Source organism: Vanrija pseudolonga, chromosome 1 (genome assembly GCF_020906515.1).
Source record: "Vanrija pseudolonga chromosome 1, complete sequence".
Lineage (NCBI taxonomy): Eukaryota > Fungi > Basidiomycota > Tremellomycetes > Trichosporonales > Trichosporonaceae > Vanrija > Vanrija pseudolonga.
Genome location: NC_085849.1, coordinates 4,463,357 through 4,484,538, shown reverse-complemented (window position 1 = coordinate 4,484,538; position 21,182 = coordinate 4,463,357). Strand labels below are relative to the sequence as shown.

General features: G+C 62.8%; 9 protein-coding genes across 9 annotated transcripts; 7 read left to right on the top strand and 2 right to left on the bottom strand.

Moving 5' to 3' along the window:
* Positions 1 to 377: 377 nt before the first annotated feature.
* LOC62_01G001671 (uncharacterized protein) lies at positions 378 to 5,647 on the top strand (the record flags this gene model as incomplete). Its single annotated transcript, XM_062768166.1, has 8 exons — positions 378 to 1,551; positions 1,589 to 1,624; positions 1,672 to 2,014; positions 2,905 to 3,449; positions 3,483 to 3,518; positions 3,554 to 3,923; positions 4,467 to 5,116; positions 5,226 to 5,647. The coding sequence occupies 8 exons, from the start codon at positions 378 to 380 to the stop codon at positions 5,645 to 5,647; spliced, it is 3,576 nt and encodes a 1,191-aa protein (XP_062624150.1).
* Positions 5,648 to 6,900: 1,253 nt separating this feature from the next.
* POT1_1 (3-ketoacyl-CoA thiolase, peroxisomal) lies at positions 6,901 to 8,362 on the top strand. The gene is made up of 3 exons (XM_062768165.1): positions 6,901 to 7,044; positions 7,091 to 7,492; positions 7,575 to 8,362. The coding sequence occupies exons 1-3, from the start codon at positions 6,996 to 6,998 to the stop codon at positions 8,315 to 8,317; spliced, it is 1,194 nt and encodes a 397-aa protein (XP_062624149.1). The 5' UTR covers positions 6,901 to 6,995; the 3' UTR covers positions 8,318 to 8,362.
* A 97-nt stretch (positions 8,363 to 8,459) lies between these two features.
* On the top strand, positions 8,460 to 9,962 carry AYT1_1 (Trichothecene 3-O-acetyltransferase; the record flags this gene model as incomplete). Its single annotated transcript, XM_062768164.1, has 1 exon — positions 8,460 to 9,962. The coding sequence occupies one exon, from the start codon at positions 8,460 to 8,462 to the stop codon at positions 9,960 to 9,962; it is 1,503 nt and encodes a 500-aa protein (XP_062624148.1).
* A 285-nt stretch (positions 9,963 to 10,247) lies between these two features.
* Positions 10,248 to 11,508, top strand: xyd1_3 (D-xylose 1-dehydrogenase (NADP(+)); the record flags this gene model as incomplete). The annotated part of the gene is made up of 3 exons (XM_062768163.1): positions 10,248 to 10,317; positions 10,411 to 11,151; positions 11,198 to 11,508. 3 exons carry the CDS (start codon positions 10,248 to 10,250, stop codon positions 11,506 to 11,508), a joined length of 1,122 nt encoding a protein of 373 aa, XP_062624147.1.
* Positions 11,509 to 11,575: 67 nt separating this feature from the next.
* Engase (Cytosolic endo-beta-N-acetylglucosaminidase) lies at positions 11,576 to 13,585 on the bottom strand (the record flags this gene model as incomplete). Its single annotated transcript, XM_062768162.1, has 1 exon — positions 11,576 to 13,585. One exon carries the CDS (start codon positions 13,583 to 13,585, stop codon positions 11,576 to 11,578), a length of 2,010 nt encoding a protein of 669 aa, XP_062624146.1.
* Positions 13,586 to 13,825: 240 nt separating this feature from the next.
* Positions 13,826 to 15,449, bottom strand: LOC62_01G001666 (uncharacterized protein; the record flags this gene model as incomplete). The annotated part of the gene is made up of 2 exons (XM_062768161.1): positions 13,826 to 15,336; positions 15,398 to 15,449. The coding sequence occupies 2 exons, from the start codon at positions 15,447 to 15,449 to the stop codon at positions 13,826 to 13,828; spliced, it is 1,563 nt and encodes a 520-aa protein (XP_062624145.1).
* Positions 15,450 to 17,220: 1,771 nt separating this feature from the next.
* Positions 17,221 to 18,703, top strand: LOC62_01G001665 (uncharacterized protein; the record flags this gene model as incomplete). Its single annotated transcript, XM_062768160.1, has 4 exons — positions 17,221 to 17,687; positions 17,728 to 18,231; positions 18,277 to 18,442; positions 18,506 to 18,703. The coding sequence occupies exons 1-4, from the start codon at positions 17,233 to 17,235 to the stop codon at positions 18,701 to 18,703; spliced, it is 1,323 nt and encodes a 440-aa protein (XP_062624144.1). The 5' UTR covers positions 17,221 to 17,232.
* A 104-nt stretch (positions 18,704 to 18,807) lies between these two features.
* LOC62_01G001664 (uncharacterized protein) lies at positions 18,808 to 19,293 on the top strand (the record flags this gene model as incomplete). Its single annotated transcript, XM_062768159.1, has 1 exon — positions 18,808 to 19,293. One exon carries the CDS (start codon positions 18,808 to 18,810, stop codon positions 19,291 to 19,293), a length of 486 nt encoding a protein of 161 aa, XP_062624143.1.
* A 677-nt stretch (positions 19,294 to 19,970) lies between these two features.
* LOC62_01G001663 (uncharacterized protein) lies at positions 19,971 to 20,988 on the top strand (the record flags this gene model as incomplete). Its single annotated transcript, XM_062768158.1, has 2 exons — positions 19,971 to 20,386; positions 20,472 to 20,988. The coding sequence occupies 2 exons, from the start codon at positions 19,971 to 19,973 to the stop codon at positions 20,986 to 20,988; spliced, it is 933 nt and encodes a 310-aa protein (XP_062624142.1).
* Positions 20,989 to 21,182: the final 194 nt, after the last annotated feature.

The window sequence follows — 21,182 nt, the reverse complement described above, 5'->3', positions numbered from 1 at the left end:
GGCGGATGAGACGCGAGTGGTGGCTGCAACACGCCCGCGCCACGCATCTTGCAATCAGCAGCATTCAGCGTGCACACAAGCGTCCTGGGGCACCCACGCGCCGTCGAGTGCTGGGATTACAATGGCGCGCACAATGGCCAGGGTGGCGGCCACGCCGACCACACACACCACCTCCTCGCGCCGTCCTCGCCGTCGCGGACAGTTGTGTGCAAGCCCACACACACACACACATGCTGCCCTGCCTGGTCCAAGCTGCCCCCAACACTCCCTCGAGCTGGGGGCAGCGCTGGTATACCTTGGGGGTGCATGCAACTCTTTCTCTTCCCAAACTCCGTCCACTTTGACCCCCAACACCTTACCCACACCACCCAACAGACATGCTCCAGCTCCTGGTCGAGTTCACCGCCCGCAGCGCATACCAGCTCTGCAAGGCCTTCCTGTACATCCTCCTAGGAACCAGGATGGTTCAAGTCACACTCGTCGGCATGATTCCCGACCTCACCGCTCTCCGCCACGTCTCTCTCCCGTCCGCGGCGACGGTGCTCGACACCCTCCGGTACGCCCTCCGCTCGGGAGGCTTCTACCTGGCCCTCGGGGTCCTCGTCATCCTCCTCGAGGACATCCTATCCTTCATTCCCGGCACCTCCCTCCTCGCCCTCGGCCTGCACGTCCTCGTCCGAATCGTCACGGTGGCGGCGGTCGCTCACTTCGTCCCTGGGGCCACCCTGGACGCCGTCTTCGCTCTCCTCCTGGCGCAGTATTACCACCGCTGGGTGGAGCCCGAGCTCGAGGACATGCTGGAGCTGCGCGCAGCCCAACCCCCGACCGTTCCTGGCGCCTACCCTCCCCAGCGAAAGATCACCTTCGGCCACCTCCCGACTCCCCCACCCCCGGCTCCCATGACGCCACAGGAGGAAAACGACGCGCGTATTGTCGAACGGATCAACACGTTCATCCCACATCTGTTCGACTACCTCTGCACCGCTCCACCGCGCATCACACTGCTCTTCGGCCGCCTGATCGCCGAGGTGGTCCTCCGCGTCGCCTTGCCCGACGGCCCTCCTGCCCGCCTGCCCCCCAAGGAGCTCGTGCGCGCCCTCAAGCGCGCCATTGACCGCCAGGTCCGCCTCGTCAAGACCTCCCGGGACAGCACCAGCAAGGCCCCCATAGCTCGCACACTAGCCATCATCACCGTCGTCCAAGGGATGCGGGAGGTGTACGAGATTGCGTTCCGTTGCTTGCCGCTCTACCCCAAGAACCCGGTGAACAACCCCGGCATCCAGGACGGGCGGCACGAGTTCCTCGTCCCCCTGCTGGAGATCGGCGCTGACGCGGTGGATCTCTTGCTGGAGGTTTTGGGTATCGGGGCGGTGTCCATGGTCACCAAGCTCGGCAGCCCCGAGGCGGACGCCAAGGTGCAGGTCGAGATGGCCGGCATTGAGAAGGTGGTCAAGGACGGCATGGACGACGTGTGGGCGGGCATGGTCTTGAAGGCGATCTACGCCAGCCCGGGAGTGGAGTTGATCGCCCACCTCGCCAAGGGAGAAGACAGTGAGTGTCCCCTTCCTTCCACAGACTAACCATGTAGATTGGGAGCCCCTCATCGACTCGGCAGTACTAGAAAGTGAGCTTTGGCGCTCGAACCCACAGCTCACGAAGCTGACCCTCCAGCGTTCCGCCACACCGGGGCACGCCTGCTCTCCAACAAGTCCGAAGCAGGGATCTGGCACGCCGCGGCGCGCCTGCTCAAGTGGTGCAGCGGGACCGACGACCGGCGCAAGCGCAACACGGAGGCCAAGCTGTTGGGTATCGGCGCGCGTGCCACCACGAAGCGCGGGCAGCCGAGCGCGAACGTAGCGCGCGAGTTGCTCTCTGCCATGCGATACCCGCCCTTCGATGGCATGTTCGGCCTGCGCTCCCTCTTCCCCGAGGACATGGGGGAAGTCAAGGCCGACTGGCAGATTCCCGGACTCCGTCTCCACCGGAACGGCGTCCCAACCGAGATTAAGAACCGGTGGGGGACCTTCGAGTACGCGTGCGAGAGTGGCGTCGTGTGGCGGGATTGATGGGGCGCGCGAGGGGGATTTGTGTCGAGGGGGTGTAGGTGTCGTAGATCTGCGTAGAATGACATCTTGCATAGTCTGTGTTCTCTCTCTTTAGACAATGCGGCATCGTATACCCTGATGGACTCAACAGTACGGGGGAGAACAACCGACCGAGGCAGTGATGGCACCTGCCACCCGACCGTACCGTTCCAATCCCCTCGCCATCAACACTCATCCTATCACTCCGCGGCGCTCCTGTTGTTTGTACACATCTCCCGACTGTTACACGCCGTTCCCATTACGCTGGTGAAGGCATGGAGCGACTCGGCCCCACGCGGAACTGCACATCATATATTCGCTCTCTACTCACCCACTCACCGACTCATTGCCACCAACACCAACCCAGCTCGACCGTACCAGCCATGCCAAACGCAGACCAGCCCAACGTCCGGACTCTGTGGCACGTCACTCCCCGGCTACACAACCCCCCGTCCTACACCAGCAGTCCAGCCCCCTCATCCGACTCCGGCTCCAGCCCCGCCACCGACGACGAGGGGTACGCCGCGGACTCGGACAGCTCTTCCCCTCCCTCACTCGGACCGCCGACACCACCCTACACGCCGAACGTCACACCGCACAACCCAAATATCCCACTCCTCGTCGTCACCCCGCCGGCCCCCTCTATCACGGTGCAGGACTGGACCGAACCCCAGTGGCGAGGAGAGGAGGAGCGCCGGACCCGCGCAGCCGTACTCGTGCGAATGCTGTTCACCTTCGCGCTCGACACGAGGAACGCGGGGCTCCCCCGGCTGGTGTTTGCCCGGCGCCTTTCGGATCTGCTACTCTCACCTTCCTCCAGCTCGACATACCTGCTTCCCCTCTTCCCTGGGTTTGTCGCTTGCGTCCTGCGCGAGTACCTTGACAAGGCAGCGACCAGCGGGTCGGACTTCCTCCGGGCTGCGCGGGCCGCATTTGTCGTCATACAGGCCATGGAGGAGCGTGTTTTGCTCGCCGCCGTCAGCCCAACATCTCCCCACCTCGGTGTACGGTGGGCGCCTGCCATGGAGGCTCACCTGGTGCTGGAACAAGAGGATGAGGGTGCCTCGGACACCGCCGACCCTCATACAGGCGATAACCTGACGCGTTTCGCCCGCCTCGTCGCCGAACTCAAAACTATCGCGGCGGCCCACCTCTCCGACTACGTCACGGCACAGGGGGTAATCCTTTACGCAACCCTCATGTCCGACTGTCCTCAGGCCGTGGGGCAAATTGCAGCGATCCAAGAGCGCATCAAGTCGAGCATGTCGACGGCCGTGGCGAAGGTCCTCTGCGAGGCAATCTACGCCTCGTTCGCGGCGGAACTCATGGGTGCCATGGCACGAAACAGGCGCCTCAGCGACCAAGGTATGCGCCACTCCTCGACGTCACTGACACCAGACATTTCAGCTGAGGTCCCAGGAGGAGTGGTGATGGGTGAGTGAGCCGTCCACAAACTGAGCTGACTGCAGAATGGGGAAGGCAGGTGAAGTCCATCAACAGCGGCACGCCGCCCCTCTGGAGCTCGATGATGACCTTCATGAGGTGGTACACCGGCAGTCTGGGAGCCGGGAGCTCGGGTCTCGCGTCGCGCCTCAAGAGGCAGTGTGCAGAGATCGCGTCGACCGGTGGCGGAGGCGGAAGCAACGCGGACATCGCGGCCCAGCTGCACAAGACCATATGTGGCGCCCCATTGGACCGCCGATATCGCATCGACACGCTATACCCCGCCACGCTGGCCAGCGCAAAGTGGAACAACTACACCGGTCTCGCGCTTTTGGAGGGCAAAGGCGTCAAGTTCCGCGTCATGACGCTGCTTGCTCTCGAGAAGATGTGTCGAGCGTGATGGCGCCACGCGCCACTGTAAATTCCGATAATTGTCGGGCTGGGGCGCATGCATCTCCTTGTGTTCCCATTTACTTGTATATTATAGTGGGCATGGATTGCTGGTGTTTCGAGTTTTTGGAGTGAGAAGAATCGGCCTTGCGAGGAGGTGAGCGTGACGCCATCACCGCGCGCGGTGTCAACGAGGCCACACACACGATCAATCTTCTACTGCGAGTTTGGGCGCGTCGCCGCCTGGTTCTGCTGCATACATCCATGGTCATTTGCACACGTTCCTTCAACTTTCCACCGCACTCACTGTGATTCCAGCGCACGTTACCCACACCCAACTGACTCCAGCCCCGCCTCACCTAACCCAGCCACTCGCCTCTCCCAGGCGACACCGAGTGTCCAATACCAAAGACCGCACCAACTATTCCCTGTGCAACCCCTCAACGCGCCATGCTCCCGCACAACCAGTCGCCCGCCTCACCCCCCGTTGCCTCCGTCCGCCCTCCCTCACCCGGCGCAAGCCTCCAAGGCCCGAAATCACCGTGACAGACGTCGACCGAACGAGGTGGCCGACGGCCCGCGGCTCCAGGCAGCGGCGCGCACCGCCGCGGTGCTGGCACATTTTGTGCTCTCGAACCAGGACGGAGGAAACAAGGTCCTGCAGCTCGTCGTCGCGCGGCGGCTGGCGGGAATCATAATCCGCGTGGACTCGGACCCGGCGTACGTCTTCAAGCTCGCCACACAGCTCAGGTCATCGGCCCGGCGCGCGCTGCACGGCCCCAGCGGAGAGTGGAGCGTGGCTGCGAGCGTCGAGACGGTGCTCTCTGCCCTCCAGGCAATGCAGGAGCGCGGCCTCCTCGCGGGCCAGGACGCGCTCGCCGTCCCCGGTTTTGCCGTGCTCGCGCTGCCTGTTCCGCGTGCGGCGCGGCTTCGCTGTCCAGCTGGCTCCACGCACCCCGGCGTTCTCCAGGACATCAGGGACAGGGCGTTGCTGCGCCTGCACAAGTGGCTCAACGGTTCGGCGAGGAACGCAGTGCGTACCATGTTCGGGGACCCGGACGGCGCGGTGCAGGCCATGACTGCGATCGAGGAGGACGTGCGGGAACGCTTCCCGCGCGACATTGTCGCCGCTCTGTTCGCATACGTAGCGGCCAACATCATCAAGGAGTTGGCAAGCGCCGAGGCGGGGAGCGTTTTCGGTGAGCTCGAGGTGGACAGGGCATTGCTGACAGCAGACAAGGCGCCGTATGTCGACGTCGCGGTCGTGAACAGCAAGTGCTCTCTCCCAGGTGTGACGCTGACGCGCAGGGTGGGCAGTCGAGGCGGAGGAGGCGGCCGGAACGCCTGGCACGCCGTCCGACCTGTGGGCTGCGTTGCTCCGATTGTACGACTGGCACACCGGCCAGCCGAGCGACGAGGACGCGACGGCAGACCGCGGACAAGAACTGACCACCATGCGTCAGCAAGTGAAGAAAGAGCTCAAGGGTGAGTGGGCCGGCGTGGTGGTTTCCCCGCTGCTCGTCGCTGCGATGGTCATGGAGGCACTCGGCCTGCCGCCCCTCGACCAGTCGCTCGGCCTCGGCTCGCTCTTTGCCGCTACGCTTCCTGGCGCGCGCGAACATGACCAGACCGGGTTCGACCCCGCACTTGTTGAGGCTATGGGTGCCGAGCGGATCGTGGCGCAGGTCGAGGAGCTCGAGGAGATGTGTCGCGGGGAGGAGAGGGAGTAGGTTTAGTTTGATGCATTCAGTGAGCTTGCACCCCTGCTTCCAGGTAATCTGAGGAGGGGGAGCACGACAGCTCCGCAACTCTGGGGATCAGCTTATACCTCATCTCCGATGACCTCAGCCGCGATCTCAGCCCTTCGCATGACATCGACTACCCCCCGTCCCTTCCCAGTGTCCGGGAGACACAGCCCCCCGCTCCCGCCAGCTCGCACCATTCGACTTCACCAGAGACGCTCCCCTGTCACCGCGGTCTTCCCCCCTGGCAAAGCCCGACGTGGTGGCTCTCCAGGTGATCCCTCCCGCTAATGTGTCGCCATAAATCGACCTGTGTGCCGCAGAACACCATGGCTGGGAGACCAAACCCCCCTGTTCCCGCTCTTGCTCCAGGTGTGGCTGGGAGAGGGCCGGAGTGCGCTCGCTCTCCGTACATCTGCAGTGATGGGGGCTTCAAATGCGTCCCCCGGCCTCCTGGGTGAGTGGCAGCCTGCCCGGAAGCCCGGAGCAGGCTCGGAAAGATGCGTAACGGTCGTCCGTTCCGGCACTGCTGAGGGTGTGCAGGAACACGGTTTGGTTCGCCTGCTCGGCGTCAGTTGGTCGAGTAGGGGCACTGTGGACTGCGGGAAGGATCGTTAGAGCAATGTCAGTGGCGTAACCAGCACCGTGGTCCTCAGGCGATCAGAGTAACGAGGATGTCTGGAACAGATAGGTCAGCCGCGTGAAGGCAGCTTTAATGAGCCGACTCACCCTTCAGGTCGGGCTGCACCGGTGCCCCACCCCGACTCCTCCCCTTGCCCATCCCGAACGACCACAGGGCACGACGCGACGCGACACGCGTACCACGGGGGCCCAGTTGACGAGCTGCGGTCCACGACGGTCGACAACGGTGAAAGCTCGCACGAGAAGTGTGTTATCCTTACGGCCGAGGGGTTGACTCTGGGGTTGATAGGGATCCGTGTCAGCGGGATGATGTCAGCAGTTTGCCTTCCCATCGCCGAAGAAGCTGTTGTTTTCACTGTCTCATAGCAGCACCACAGGCGTTGTGAGCACCTCAATGCATGTGAATGTGTAAGTGAGACTCTTTTGCATGCTCTTGACACTTTCTTTGATGTATAGAGCGTCAGTGAGCGACGCGAGGAGCATGGTTGTGGGCTGCACCCACCTGTCGAGGTACCCTCCCTCCCCCATTGTCGGTGTTCGGTCTTTTCCGATGACGACGATAGCCGGGATCCCATCACATGAGGCCTCCTATGCGGGCTCTGGACCTCGCTCTCGACCTCCTCGGCCCTCCCCATGACTTATAACAGTCTCGACAGTGCTCTCTCATCGTCCTAAACACCCATCACTTGTCACCATGACCAAGGCTTCCATCCTGCAAAAGAACCCCGACGACGTCGTGATCCGTACGTACCCTCCTTGCCGGTCGCCGCCCGCTGACACCCCCACTAGTCTCGGCCAAGCGCACGCCGCTCACGAAGGCCAAGAAGGGCGCGCTCGCCGAGGCGCGGTACGAGGACCTGCTGTCCGCGGTGCTCAAGGGCGCCATTGACGCCGCGCGCATCGACCCCAAGCTCATCGACGATATCCAGATCGGCACGGTGCGCACCCCGCGCGGAGGGGCCAGCATCTCGCGCATGGCGGCGCTGCACGCCGGCATCCCCATCTCGGCGACGCTGAGCACCGTCAACCGCCAGTGCTCGTCGTCTTTGCAGGCCATCTGGACGATCGCCAACGAGATCCACGCGGGCGACATTGACATTGGCATTGCGGGCGGCGCCGAGAGCATGACGCACCACTTCGTGCCCAAGCCGCTCGACCACCCTCATTCGGAGGAGGTGGTCAAGAACCAGCGTGAGTGGGAGAGGCGGGTGCTCGCGTTAGCGAGCACGACCTCGACCAGATACCGAGAGACTGTGGCTAACCACCCCGCCAGTCGCCGCCGACTGTCTCATCCCCATGGGCATCACCAACGAGAACGTCGTCGAGGAGAACCACATCAGCCGTGCAGACCAGGACGCGTTCGCGGCCTCGTCGTACAACAAGGCCGAGGCGGCGCAAAAGTCTGGCAAGTTTGACGGCGAGATCGTCCCCGTCACCGTCAACGGCAAGACGGTCACCAAGGACGACGGGATCCGGTACGGTGTGACTGCCGAGTCGCTGTCCAAGGTCAAGCCGGCGTTCAAGGCGGACGGGACGACGCACGCGGGCAACGCGTCGCAGGTGACGGACGGCGCGGCAGCGTGCGTTCTCGCGCGCCGCTCGGTCGCCGAGCGCCTCGGCCTGCCCATCATCGGCAAGGTCGTGCGTGTCGTCGCTGCTGGCGTGCCGCCCCGCATCATGGGCATCGGACCCGCCGTCGCCATCCCCAAGCTGCTGCAGAAGGAGGGGCTGGGCGTGTCCGACGTCGATGTGTTCGAGATCAACGAGGCGTTTGCCGGCCAGGCAGTCTACTGCGCCCGCGACCTGCACATCCCCGACAAGAAGCTCAACCCCAACGGCGGCGCCATCGCCCTCGGCCACCCCCTCGGCGCGACGGGCGCCCGCCAGGTCGCGACTGGCCTCGCGGAGCTCCAGCGCTCTGGCGACCAGCTCCTCGTCACGTCCATGTGTGCCGGCACGGGCTACGGCGTCGCGGGGCTGTTTGTCAACGAGGTGACCAACCGGGCCAAGCTGTAGATGGTGGGTGGGTGTCAATGTCTAATGTATTATTCTATGCAGTGTCGTGTCGAGCTCGCTGTGGGGGCGGTGTCGGTATATAAATGCGGCGCTGATCATGTCAACGTCTCGACATCACTCTTTCCTCCTACTCGCTCACACAATGTCCAAGGTCATCATCACCTCACAGGTCGTCGTGCAGCCGCAGGCCCACGACCACCACACCTTCCCCATCAGCATCACGGGCAACAGCCTGGCGATGGGTCCGCCCGTGCCGCCGGTCTGGTTCCTCAACGGCGCCGTCGACACCGACGTGCTCCTCAAGGCGCTCGACACGGTCGCGAATGCGTACCCGCACACGAGCTACACCATCACCGACAAGATCCCCCCCAGTGCTGGTGACGCCGCCGCCGCCGCCGCGCACACCAAGCGCCATGGCCGCCTCTGGGCGGTGCACGACGACAAGTCGCCCGGCATCCTCTTCACCGCCGCGACGTGCGACGGCCCGATCGCCGACGCCCTCCCGCACAAGCTGAGTGACAGCACCGCCGACGCGAGCCCGTGCTCGAGCAACCTTCTGTGCACCGCCCACAAGGTCGTGCGCCTCCGCCCGCACTACGTGCCCGGCCACGCCCTCGTCGCGCAGCTCACGTCGTTTGACGACGGCGCCGCCCTCGCTGTGCTGGGCACGCACGCCCTCTTCGACACGCACAGCGTGCTCCGCTTCGTGCACGACTGGGCGGCGGTGTACACCGCCCTCAAGGAGGGCAAGGCTGCGCCCCAGATCGCCGCGACGCCCGCCGCCTTCACCGAGGTGGACAAGCACGCCGCGGGCGACATCGACGCGGACGCGGAGGACGCCGGCATCAAGGCGCGCGCCGCTGAGCTCCCCGGTCGTCGCCTGGACGTGTACGCCTCTGACCCTAAGCTCGCGCTTCCTTTCCTCGTCGTCGAGCCGGTCGATGGCATCGCCCCGCCGCTCGAGGGTAACCCCCACCGCATGCCGTGGGAGACTTGGGACTGGCGTAACAACGACAGCGTGGAGCGCACCGTCACACTCTCGCCCGCCGCTGTCGGCAAGGCGTACGAGCTGTGCGGCGAGGGCGGCAAGACGCACCTTGACGCGCTTCTTGGCTTTATCTGGCGCGCAAACGTGCGCGCGCGCAACCTCGCCCCCGAGACGGAGGTGCACTTCTCCAGCACTGTCGGCGTGCGCCGCCGCCTCGGCCTCAAGGACTGGGACAGCGGCGCGCCGGTGCTCATGGCAAGCTCGGCGGCGTCAGTTGCCGACCTCGAGACCGGTGCCGCTGCGGCCATCCGCAAGTCGCTCGACGCGTTCACGCCCGAGAATGTCGGGGTTGCGCTGCACCACATGGCGTTCGCGTCCGACCCGGTCCGCGAGGCCAACTACTTCTTCGGGGAGCGCGCGATGGTCGCGACCAGCTGGCTCGGGTACGCGCTCTACGACGTCAAGTTTGGTTCCGCGGCCCCGGTGCACGTCCACCCCGCGTTCCATGCCGTCGACGGCCTCGTGCTCGTCCTCCCCCGCAACAGCGGCGGGCACGGCGCCGAGTGGTGGAAGACCGGTGCGAGCGTGTGGCTCGCGCTCAAGGCTAACGTCATGGAGCGCGTGCTTGCCGAGCTCGAGGGGCTGGACACGGCGTAGGTTTAGCAGTTGATGCTTTCACGTGGGGCGAGATAACGCTCGACGAGGAGGAGAAGAGACGTATGAGATGAAGCAAGAGTTCACCTGTGCCTCCTCGGCCCGCTGGTTGCCGACCTTGCCGCCGGCACGGGTTTAGCCATTCACCCGACCCTCCCTCCCCTCCGGACCAAAGATTGACCCGTACTCATCATCTCCGTCCCGGACATACTACAACAACATGGGGGTGGGCGAGAGTACATAACGAGCCATGCTGTTGGGGAGGGGTTGTCCCGAAGCTCACTCACAATGACACCGTACACGCTACGCTGGGGCATCATCTCGACAGGCGGCATCGCGACCACCTTCGCCAAGGCAAGTTGGCTCCTCTGCTCACCCGGCTGACGCCAGGACCTGCTTGTCGACCCCTCAACGCGTGGGGTAAGCGATGTGCAGCACGCTATCGCCGCAGTGGGATCACGCTCCGTCCCTTCGGCGGAGGCGTTCATCGCCAAGCTCCGCAGTGCAGGCGGCGCGTCGGCCCACGGCGCCAAGCACGGCGCGCTGGACAAGGCCACGCCGTACGGGAGCTACGACGAGGTGTTTGCCGACCCTGACGTCGACGTGGTGTACATCGGCACCCCGCACCCCTTCCACCACCCGAACGCCAAGGCCGCGCTGCTGGCGGGCAAGCACGTGCTGTGCGAGAAGCCGTTCGTGATGGACCTCGCCGAGCTGGACGAGCTCGTGGCGATCGCAAAGCGCAAGAACCTCTTCCTCATGGAGGCAGTGTGGACGCGCTTCCACCCCATCGCGTATGCAGTCCAGAAGGAGATCCACTCGGGCAAGCTGGGCAAAGTGCGCCGCATGACGGCCGAGCTGAGTAGCTACGCCCACCTCGACGAGCGCGCAGACAACGACCGCATGATCGACCCCAAGCTCGGGGGCGGCGCACTGCTCGACCTCGGGCCGTACCCCGCCGTCTGGAGCATGCTCGTGCTCCACCAGCACCCGGATAACAAGGACCCTGAGCCCAAGGTACTCGGCTCGGCCCAACGGATTTACGCGCGGAACGGCGTCGACGAGCAGAGTAGCTGGACTGTGCGATGGGACGAGCTGGGCGAGAGCCGTATCCTGTGCGACTTTACGGCGTGGACCCCGCGCGACTGTGCCGCCGTGATCGACTGCGAGAACGGGCAGCTCGTGATTGACCGTGCGTGGCGAGGAGGAAGGAGATACACAACTGACGGCGCCCCCAGACCCGCTCTACCGCCCCGAACGCTACCGTATCCTGCCCCACCCGTCGACGGTCGCCGGCTCGTCAGAGTCCACGCCACCCCCGCCGCGCCCCGGCCAGATCACAGAGGAGACCGCGCACCACTACCCCATCCCCGCTGGCAACGGCATGCACTACGAGGCTGACGAGGTGGCGCAGTGTATTCGCGACGGCAAGACCGAGTCGGCCAGGATGCCACTCGCGGAGAGTCGCGTCGTGCAGGGTTGGTTTGATACGGTGCGCAAGGGCGGAGACAGTGTGCTCAAGGACCTCGTTGGCAACGCGGGCAAGTAAATGTGTTGTATGGACCCTGTTGATCGTTCTTGCCTACTACTGAATACACTGATCTGATCCACTACCACTACACCGTGACACTCGCCGCGGCGCTGCGCGCCCCGTCCCGCGCGACCGCCTCGAGGGTGACCACGGCGCCCTTGGGGACGTTCTTGAGGTAATACACCTCATCATACATCCTGCCCACCACAGCGCCGTTCACCACGATGTCGTAGTACCACACTGCGCTGTCGAGCGCCCAAGAGAGGAACACCTCGGCGCTGGTGCCGCTGCTGGCGGGGTACGTGTTGTCGATCTTGAAGCCGCTCGGGGTGGCCGGGGCCGCCGGCGGGCCAGACACGAGGGCAAGCTCGCCGACGTTGGTCGTGCCGCTGGCGAAGCGGAGGGCGATGGCGGAGATCGTCTTGCCCTTCAGCGCCGACAGGGTCGTCGTGTAACTCTTCCAAGTGCTGCCGATGGCCGTGCTCGTCCAGGTACTCGCCGCAGGCAGGAAAGTGTACGTCCCACTCGCGTCCGCAAAGCCCACCTCGACGGCCGCGCTGCCAGCCAGCACGAGGCGCACGCTCTCCCCGCCCCCGACGACAAGGTTGGTCTTGTACAGCTTCAGCGTGCCCCCGCTCGTCACCTTCAAGCTGCTCCCGCCGTCGAACGCGACCTCGTAGTCGTACTCGGCGGTCGCGTTGCCCCAGAACTGCCAGGTCGGCAGGAGGTCCTGCACGCCGATGTTGTTCCACTCGCCCTTGGTGGCCACGCCGGCGCGGAACCACGACTGGCCCTTGCCCGTATTGAAGCGGGTCACGAACGGCCAGCCGCCAATAACGCTCTTCTCGACAATGTAGTGCGCCACGCCGTCCCACTTCGTCGCGTCGTCTTGCGACTGGCCGACCCCGGTGTCGACATACGGCACGTACGTCGTGCGCCCGGTCCTGCTGGGGTCCGAGTTCGGGCCGGACCAGTACTGCCGCTCGCGCTTCGCGACCGCCTGCACGTCGGCCAGCGCGCTGCTGTCCGGGTTCGCGTACCCGCGCCACGTGAAGTGGCTCCCGAACAGCCCCCAGCTGATCCGGTGCGGCGCGCTCTCGGGCAGGAAGATGCGCGGGTCGTATGCCGGGTTGAAGCCGTACTTCTCGCACTCGGTCCCCTGGAACACCACGCCGTGGGGGTCGAGCCCGAGCCCCGTGGTCGTGGCGACGCTCGTGTCGATCTGCGCCGCGCTCCCGAGCCAGTAGTTGACAAAGATGGACGAGACGCCGCGCTTGCCGCCGCTGAGCAGCCACGGCGCGTTGCGGCTGTTCACCGTGTTCTGGTAGCTCAGCTGGCCAGACGGCAGCACCGCGTCGTACCACTGCAGCTCGATAACCGGCGCAATCTTGCGCAGGTACTGCACAAACAGCAGCAGCTTGGCCGCGTCGGACGACGAGATACTCGCCTCCTGGTTGAAGAAGTAGCCGTCGAAGCCGAAATACTTCATCATGGCCACGAGGTTGTCCGCGACAGGAAAGCTGCCGTCGGCCTTCTGCTCGAGGTAGTCGCCAAACACGCCCTTGCGCGGCCAGAACCAGCACCCGAGGCTCTTCGCACCGTTACGGTGCGCGGCGTCCGTCCAGCCAGGATTGGGGAGGTTGACGACGCCGTGCTCGGGCGTGGACTCAGAGCTGCCAGCGACAGGCATGCCGTGCCACGAGCCATAGAGGTCGACATAGCTCCAGCCCGTGCTCACGCGGCGCGAGAAGTCGTCGGCGTACTTGAACGACGTGAAGAACGAGCCGTCGTAGTCGAGCGCCAGGTCGACGACCTTGACCGCGGGCGAGAGGCTGGGGTTCGCCTGTGTGGCTGCTAGAGGCGAGATACGAGCGGCCAAGGGTACCCGCGAGCGCAGGTACCGCGCCTGCGGGTCCGCGTCCGCCGACCACGCCTTGATGCCGCTCGCGTTGTAGCCGTGCTGGTAGGGCTGGTGCGGGGCGCGTCCGGCCGCGCCGTCGGGCCGTGTGGCGCGGGGTTCGACGACGTGTGCGGTGGGTGCCGCCCCGACGAGGGAGAGGAGGGCGAGGGCTGCGACTGTTGTTGGGGCCAGCATTGCGAGTGGTGCACAACACGATCAGATCAGAGCCGTGGGGCTCCCGACATCGCTCACCCCAATCGTGTATAAGTAGTTTGTGCTCGAGCACTCCACATGCCACCAAGTCAGTCCCGTTAGCCCACGGGGCACAGTGTCCCGTCGATTGGAGAACAAGGTTTCTCTCGGTTGGAGCCAACTCGCTCATCCATTGAGACTAGTCTACGGCCAACACGCCGATGTCTCGGCTCATTATTACTTCTAATAACGCGGCTTGTACGGATCATAATATTGTTGTTGGTGACCATACCCTCCTCCTTGGCTGGCGAGCAAACCTTGATTCTGCTGCTGCTGCATCTGCAGCAAGCTCATCCTTCTCCTCTCGTCCTCGCGAATCCGCTCCTCCTCCCTGCGGCGCGCCTCCTCCTCGTCGCGCTTCGTGCGCTTCTTCTTCTTCCGGCGGAGCTTGTGCCGGTCGTGGTCCCACTCGCACTGGCAGGACAGCGTGACCGCGACCGCCGCGAGCACCAGCGCGCCGCCGGCTGCCGCGACAGCAATGCCCCACTTGGGTATGCCGCTCGCGGCGGCCTTCGCAGCCTCCGCCGCCGCCTGCGGCGGGTTGATCGTCCCGGGCGGGAAGTACGTCTGGCCATCGGGCCGAGTGTACACGGTGCACGTGCCGTTCATCACCACGCCGATGCCCTTGGTGCTCAGCCCGACCAACCCGGCGGCAGTGCACGTCGACTGCTCCTTGGGCGGCGTGACGCTCCCGCTGCCGTCGTCGCACTTGCCGTCGGCGGTCATCTTGCCCGGCTTGCCGTTCGCGCCGGTGCACACCGAGCCGACCTCGATCTTCGTCGGCCACCGGCACATGCCGTTCTCGTACACGCCCTTCTGGCCATTGACGACCTCGCAATCCTTGCCGTTCTCGGGCTTCTTCTCGCACTTGAAGTCCTTGCTCCAGATGCCCTTGCCACTGTCGGGCGGAGGCAGGTCGCACTCGTCGCCGGCGTAGACGCAGCCGCCGTTGACAAGCTTGCCGGTCGCCCCGTTCTTGACGCAGTCCGGCTCGCACGTCTTGCCGTCGGCGCCGAGCTTGGTCCCGGATGGGCACTGGACTTTGTCTTTGCCAGGGCACGACCCGTCGGCTTTGAGCGTGCTCTTCGTTCCGTCCGACGCCGTGCACGCTATGCCGGTACATGTCTTACCGTCGCTTCCACCGAGCGTGCCGGGTGAGCCATCGGACATGGTGCAGTTCTTGTTTGGGTCGAGATCCACACACTCGCCGTTGGCGTTGAGCACCTTGTTGTCGGGGCAGACGCACTTGCCCTCGGAGTTGATGACACCCGTGACGATCTGGATGGAGGGCTCGGTCCTGTCGGGATGGAGGTTACACTCCCCCCCAGGCTTCGGGGCGGGGCCCGTCGTCTCTATGTCCCTCTCACACCTCCAGGTCGTATGATCCCCAGTAGGGTACCCAACCATGTGACCTGTCGTCCCGTTGTTGAAGGTGCAGATACGGCCGTTGTCAACGTCCTGCGGGTCGCATATCCCCGTGTCGGGGTTGTACATGGCCGGGATTCCGTCACTGTATGGGCATGGGCCATTGTTGCCGGGCAGGCGACTCGATGAGGTTGTTGAGGACCTGATGATGGCCGACAGGACAGTGTCTTCGCCCGTAATGTTTGAAGTGGTTATTTGTCGTCCCCATAGACGGGCGAGGGGTGGGAGGGTACGCTGTGGGGGTGCGGGGAACGGATATGCACTGTACTCTGTGCGGGTGGGCAGGGCTGGGTGGGGTCAGTGGTATGTCGTTGGAGAGAGGCTACTCACCTGCCACGAAGGCGAGCCCACCGAGTGATGCCAACCACGAGATTGCGACCATGGCGGCTGTGCCGCAGCACTCGACCCTCCTCTCCTGTCTTAAGTATGCATGGGAGCATAGCACTCCAAGCTCGGTCAGCAGCCCACTCAATCTGCTGCACAAAGTGACGCGGGTAGAGCATCAGGCATCTTGCGGGTGCCACCAGTTGAACGAAGAGCGGCTTGCTTGCAAGCGAATCAAAGGGCCAGGCCTCCGCCTCGTTATCATTGCAGTGTGGATCTCTTGGCAGTCGCTGGCCCCCATTCAGTCAGCTGCTGATTTCGTACCCGCGCTCGTTTGCGCCAAGCACAACTCGACCCGATCCGAAGATCTGTGGCGTCGGCACCGACAGCGGCAGTATCTGGCTTCCGTAATACGGGTGCACCAGAGGTAGGTCAGTTACATGCATGCACAGGCAACCAGCGCTCGCCAGATCACTTGACGCGGGTCCTACTGTAAGCGGTGCGCGGATATCGAGCCGAGATCGGCTTAGCCTGACCCTCTAGCCAGATGTGCGACCAGCTGAACGATGGTTGGCCCATCTTGCCTTGAAGAAAGCCGCAACAATAGAGCCCGCAGCACCGCTGTGCGCTGGTAGCTCTGGGATGAGATCGCTGGCGCTGGGCGTGTTGTGGCTTTGTGCCAGAGTGGGATTGGAACATTGCGATTAGTCTTATAAGAACTCATTTGCACCGCCCGTCGTGAAGTGGGCAGCTCGTATTGTGTTTCCCTCCGTCTCCGCACCGCCGCCAGCTCGGCATGCTGGTCGTCGGAGTCGACTTTCTCCCTGTCCTCTCCCGAGAGATCACGCGTTGCTCGGCCTTCGCTTCGCGGTCCAGGGTGTTGGCAGTGCCGAGATCATCCCCGACTGACGACCGAGAAGTTCGGCTTGGGAAGCGGGTTGCATCGATTCCTTGGCCTTGGGCGGCGCCGGGGGGTGACAGTGGGCTTCTGAGTCTTTGGCATGGGTATGACTTCCAGGACTTGTGTTGATGTCGAGAATGACGTGGTGGTTGAGTGGGCATCGTTTGGTGAGTTGCTTGTGCTCCCTCCTCATAATCATCAGCCTCGGAGCCAGTGGCTGATCATCGCCGTTCTCCCTACCGAGCAGTCTGATCGGCAGTGGACTGATCGACAGCAGAGGGGCCACTGGTACCGAAAAGGGCGAGAGCGAGCAAGTGGGCCTCGGCGGCAGGGAGTGTGCACCCAACACACGGCTCGTGCTTGTTGTGGCTGCAATAGCTGGGCCCACCCATCCGCAGCGAGGGCCGATTCCGCCCGAACAAGCCATCGGCGGCGGGGACCGTGTGGCGTCACATCGACAGCCACGCGTGTCCGTCACCTCACGGTGCTGCGGATTGCTCAGAGTCAGCGGCACCAGAGGGGCATGCTCATCCTAGCCGTCATGTACTGATGGCCGCTCCGTTGGCGACAGCCGCGACCTGCTGATGCTGCTCACCCACTGTTTAGGTTCAGCACCAACCTCACCGCACACGGTGTTGGCCCAACGTGCACCCGTGCACACGCCACCTGCAGGGGGGTGCACTTCTCGCGCGCCGACACGCGCACGCGTCGACACACACACACACATCGCACTGTCGTGCAGCCTGCTGTCAAAGGCGTCAGTCGCGTTTTTTCGTCTGGCTCTCTGTTTCTCTCCTCCCACTCGTTTCACACTCCACTCCATTTGGCAACACGGCATCACCGTCGACACCTGGGTTCAACCGATAGGGGGATTCGCTACAACTTCCAGGTGTGATTCGATATCGACTCCTCGACGTGCCAGCGGCCTCTCGGTGTCACCATGCTGCTGTACTTGTGTGCCGCCGTCATTCTCCTTGGTGGGCCGGCAGACGCAGCGTTCACCACCAACCTGAACAACACTGTACCCTTGTCACCTCCGACGAGTGGTTCTTGGGAGCTCGGCCCCAATGCGACATCTTGGCAGATCAACAACGGCGACACCTGGAACACTTCCATGACATCGACGGGTGCAAACTCGTGGTTCTCATTCCAGGCGGACGCCATGAACGCTGTCCTCAACGTGACGGCCTCATCAGTGCCAGTAGACGTGTCATGCGTGGTGGTGGGAGCCGGGGGCGGAAACTGGGTGAACACGACGATCACCAGAACAACCATGACCTCGCTGCATTTGGGTCCCGACATACCCGTCCCATTCTTCACCACATACACTTGCTATGTTGATGCTGGAGTGACCATTTTGGCGATGAGTGTGCAGGTTGGTGTGCGAGCCCAGGTGTAAGTGTAGTCGGTATCAACAGCAAGCTGAATAGCGCAGGACCGACCCATTAAAGCTCTACACAATCAGCGGCCTCTTTGCGAGCAGTGGCGGACACGTTAGTGGCATCAACACGCCTGCAGATGAAGCCACGCTACCTGTATCATCTCTGTTTCCGGGGACATTTCTGCGACCCAGCGGCGACTGGGAGCCAGTAATCAAGCATCAACCCCCGTCTGTTGTCAGGCCATTCAGCGATGCCAATTACACGGCCCTGAGAGGGAATGGGACATTCTGGTTTCTGGCGCCTCCGCAGACGTGTCTCCTTCGAATAGACGGCACCGTCGGAGCTAATGCCAGTGACAGCCTGGTCACCATATCGCCACCCCCTCCCAACTGCCCCGACAAAGTGCGCATCCGGTCGCAGGTGAACGTTACCGATCAATGGAGTGTTCTGTTCACTGCAGTCTTCGACCCTAACATCGCCTACAACGTCACAGTCCAGCCATTCACAGCCGGTCAAACAATCGAGCTGCATTCGGTGACGATGTCAACTGGCCTTGCGTAAGTGAAACCTTGCGAGGTTTATCGCATCCACTGACACCTCAGGGATGTCTCAAACTGGCCGCCAGGCAGCACTTTCACGGGCACTGTGCCTGCTTGGACAACCGTGACCCCCACCGCATCTTCCACATCGTCATCGGTTGGCTCGCTACAGACAGACACTACAGCGAGCCATAAAGGGACTGTGAATGTGGCTGCCCTAGGGGGTGGAGTGAGTCAAGGCTGCCACGGCGTAGTACGGATACGTATCTGACAATATTGCGTCCTTTCGCAGGTAGGAGGTGCCGCAGCACTCGGTTTACTGGCCCTCATCGGCTTCTGGCGATACCACGTCAAACGGCTAAAGGGGAATCGGCCAACATCTTTTGCCATTGACGACCCAGCCCACCACGACATTGGCGACAACCCGCCAGAGCTGAGCCCATTCGACCGTCAGTGCATGGCTGCGAAGCGATCCTCCGGAGCGCGCTGACCCCTGCCGCAGTGTCCTTGCACCCATCCCCAATCACACACCCCGCATCGAGGTATGCCCGCTGCCACATGCTTGCGCTAATATCCAGTGGAGGGTCACTCGACATGAACGCTTCGCACATGCCTCTTGCGACGCGGGACCGTGAAAAGTCCGGTTCGCGCCTTGTCCTTGTTGGACCTGTCGCGGGCGACGAAGGCGGGAGAGGAATTCCCAGCAGCCTTGAGCCCGTTTCTCCCGTCGTCCACGAGCTTGATGGAGGTCTGTTCCCCACCGTTCTGCCGCCCATGTACCGCCACGAATGGCGCAACTTGTCCACGACCAACACGCTGGGAAGTGACCACTCAACAGCTGGGAGTCTCACCGCGTCCCACTCTCTCGCCTCGCCGACCGCCACGGACCTTGCGTCTCCCACGACCACCAGCCCCGCGTCGCCCGGACCGACTGTAACGACCGAGTTACTGACACCTGTGTACACGTCCCATGGCCACACTGGCATTCCATCTTGGTCCGACCCATCAATGGAAGAGCTTGCGACTGTGGAGGACCCTGACATGGCACCCGTATCCGTGGCAGGTGGACATGGGCACTGATCAGGACGAACACTCGGTGGCGATCCAGTAGATAATATGTACATATTATAGTGGTGTTATGGACTCGGTTGGATCTAGGCATTTTCCAGAGTACTGTAGATGTGAACTGAGGTTGCCTCTGTGACCACAACACGTGCCACACCAGCTCGGACCTCGACCAGTGCATGTCGGGTGACGAGCCTCGCATGTGGGAAAAGGCAGCGCAGACGGAGGCGCAACGCCTTGTTCCCTTCGGGCACTTGTGCCTTCTTGAAGGCCGGTGCACCACCTGTCCTTTGATTCCTTTCATACGCAGCAAGGTCATTGTTCGACCATTATTCATTCTGCACAGCATATACATCTAGAATGCACACTACACAGCCTTGGGGTTTCAGGCTTGGTTCCTGCCGGTGACTATCGCATCTGCTATCTTGTACACAATCTCTTGACACCTCGTTGACCGTGTATCCACTCGGCAACTGCCCAAACTTGAAGCTCAAAGGCGCAGGGTATCATGCGGAGATTGGGGCACAGGCCCTTCAATTCGCCCCAAGCTCGAGCGTCTGACTCTCCTGCTGGGTTACGTGCTTAAAAGGCCATTGAACAACAACATGATGACACGCCAGACCTTCGCCGCTGCCTGTCACTTTGACCAACACCTTCCTCGGCCCTCGAGTCCATCACAAGCGCCGGTCAGCATGGCTTACCGGGGAACAACATTCGCCCTCATCCTCCTCCTCCTGGTCCTTTTACCACACCGCACGGATGCCCAGTCTCCCTTCGTGGCCAATGTCAACACCACCGTTGTCGTCCACCCGCCGTTGGGAGGAGGCTGGGACCTTGGCCCCGCCGATTCGTCGTGGCGTGTGATTGAGGGAGACTCCATCACAGCCATCAACAGTACCACCCCAGCTTGGTTCCAGTACACGGCGCTCACCAATGCAATTGCGATCAACGTCTCGTCAGAGACGGGAAACACAAACGTGTCCTGCTTGCAATCAATATTCCGCCCTGGCACGACACTGGGTACCTTTGGGGATGTCTGGTACAACACTACGCTCAAGAGCACAGCCGCCACAATTATTTCTGTCGGCAACAGTCAGGATATAGTCTTGTACTACTACCGCTTCACTTGCTATCTGGATTACGGGACATCTGTCTGGAACATATCTTATGTGGCTGGGCTACTTGGTGAACAGTACGTCCGGCTTCCTTGCCGCCTTCGAGGCACTGACTGAACATGAGAGAAAAACTGAGTCTCAAGTCACGTTCTATGTCGTGGACGCAGTGTACATTCCCGACAACACGACTGGCCTGGTCGGAAACCCATACATCCTGTGGTCGGGCGACTGGGAGCCGGCCATCGTTCCTGAACACGATCCAGGCCAGTTGAAGCTCTTCGGGCCGACATATCGCATAGCTCGCGGAAATGGGTCTCTGTGGTTCCCAGTCCCCGACAACACCAGTGTGATGCTGGTTTATGGCACGTCTGGCTTTAGCGGAGGCAATGGCATCGTCACCTTCACTCCGACACCGCCTGCCGCCTCCACTGGCACGAGCACGTATCGTGCACAGTGGAACATGAACGACACCAACGAGGTGATATCCAACACACCACTTGACCCAAAAATCCAGTACAACATGACAATCGAGCCGGCCACTGCTGGCTCGAACCTGGTGATATCCAGACTCTGGTTTGGCACCGGGCTCCTGTAAGTGGACGGGCATTGTGTTGTCGCTCATAAACCACGGCAGGAACCCCACACAATGGCCGCAGATCCGCTATGATGCCCGGTTAAACCAAACTTCTGGAAACACAGCTCCAGTCGACTCCCCTCCAGCCAACAGCTCGACACCGGCGGCAACATCCGCCAAGCCAGTGGGCGGAATCGTAGGCGGGGCGGTATGTT

What these genes read in the sequence shown, in the direction of transcription:
- POT1_1 (XM_062768165.1), top strand. Translation starts at nt 6,996, where the DNA reads ATGACCAAGGCTTCCATCCTGCAAAAGAACCCCGACGACGTCGTGATC. An exon ending in CCCCGACGACGTCGTGATCC is followed by an intron (nt 7,045 to 7,090) that starts GTACGTACCCTC and finishes CACCCCCACTAG; the next exon opens with TCTCGGCCAAGCGCACGCCG. An exon ending in GGAGGTGGTCAAGAACCAGC is followed by an intron (nt 7,493 to 7,574) that starts GTGAGTGGGAGA and finishes CCACCCCGCCAG; the next exon opens with TCGCCGCCGACTGTCTCATC.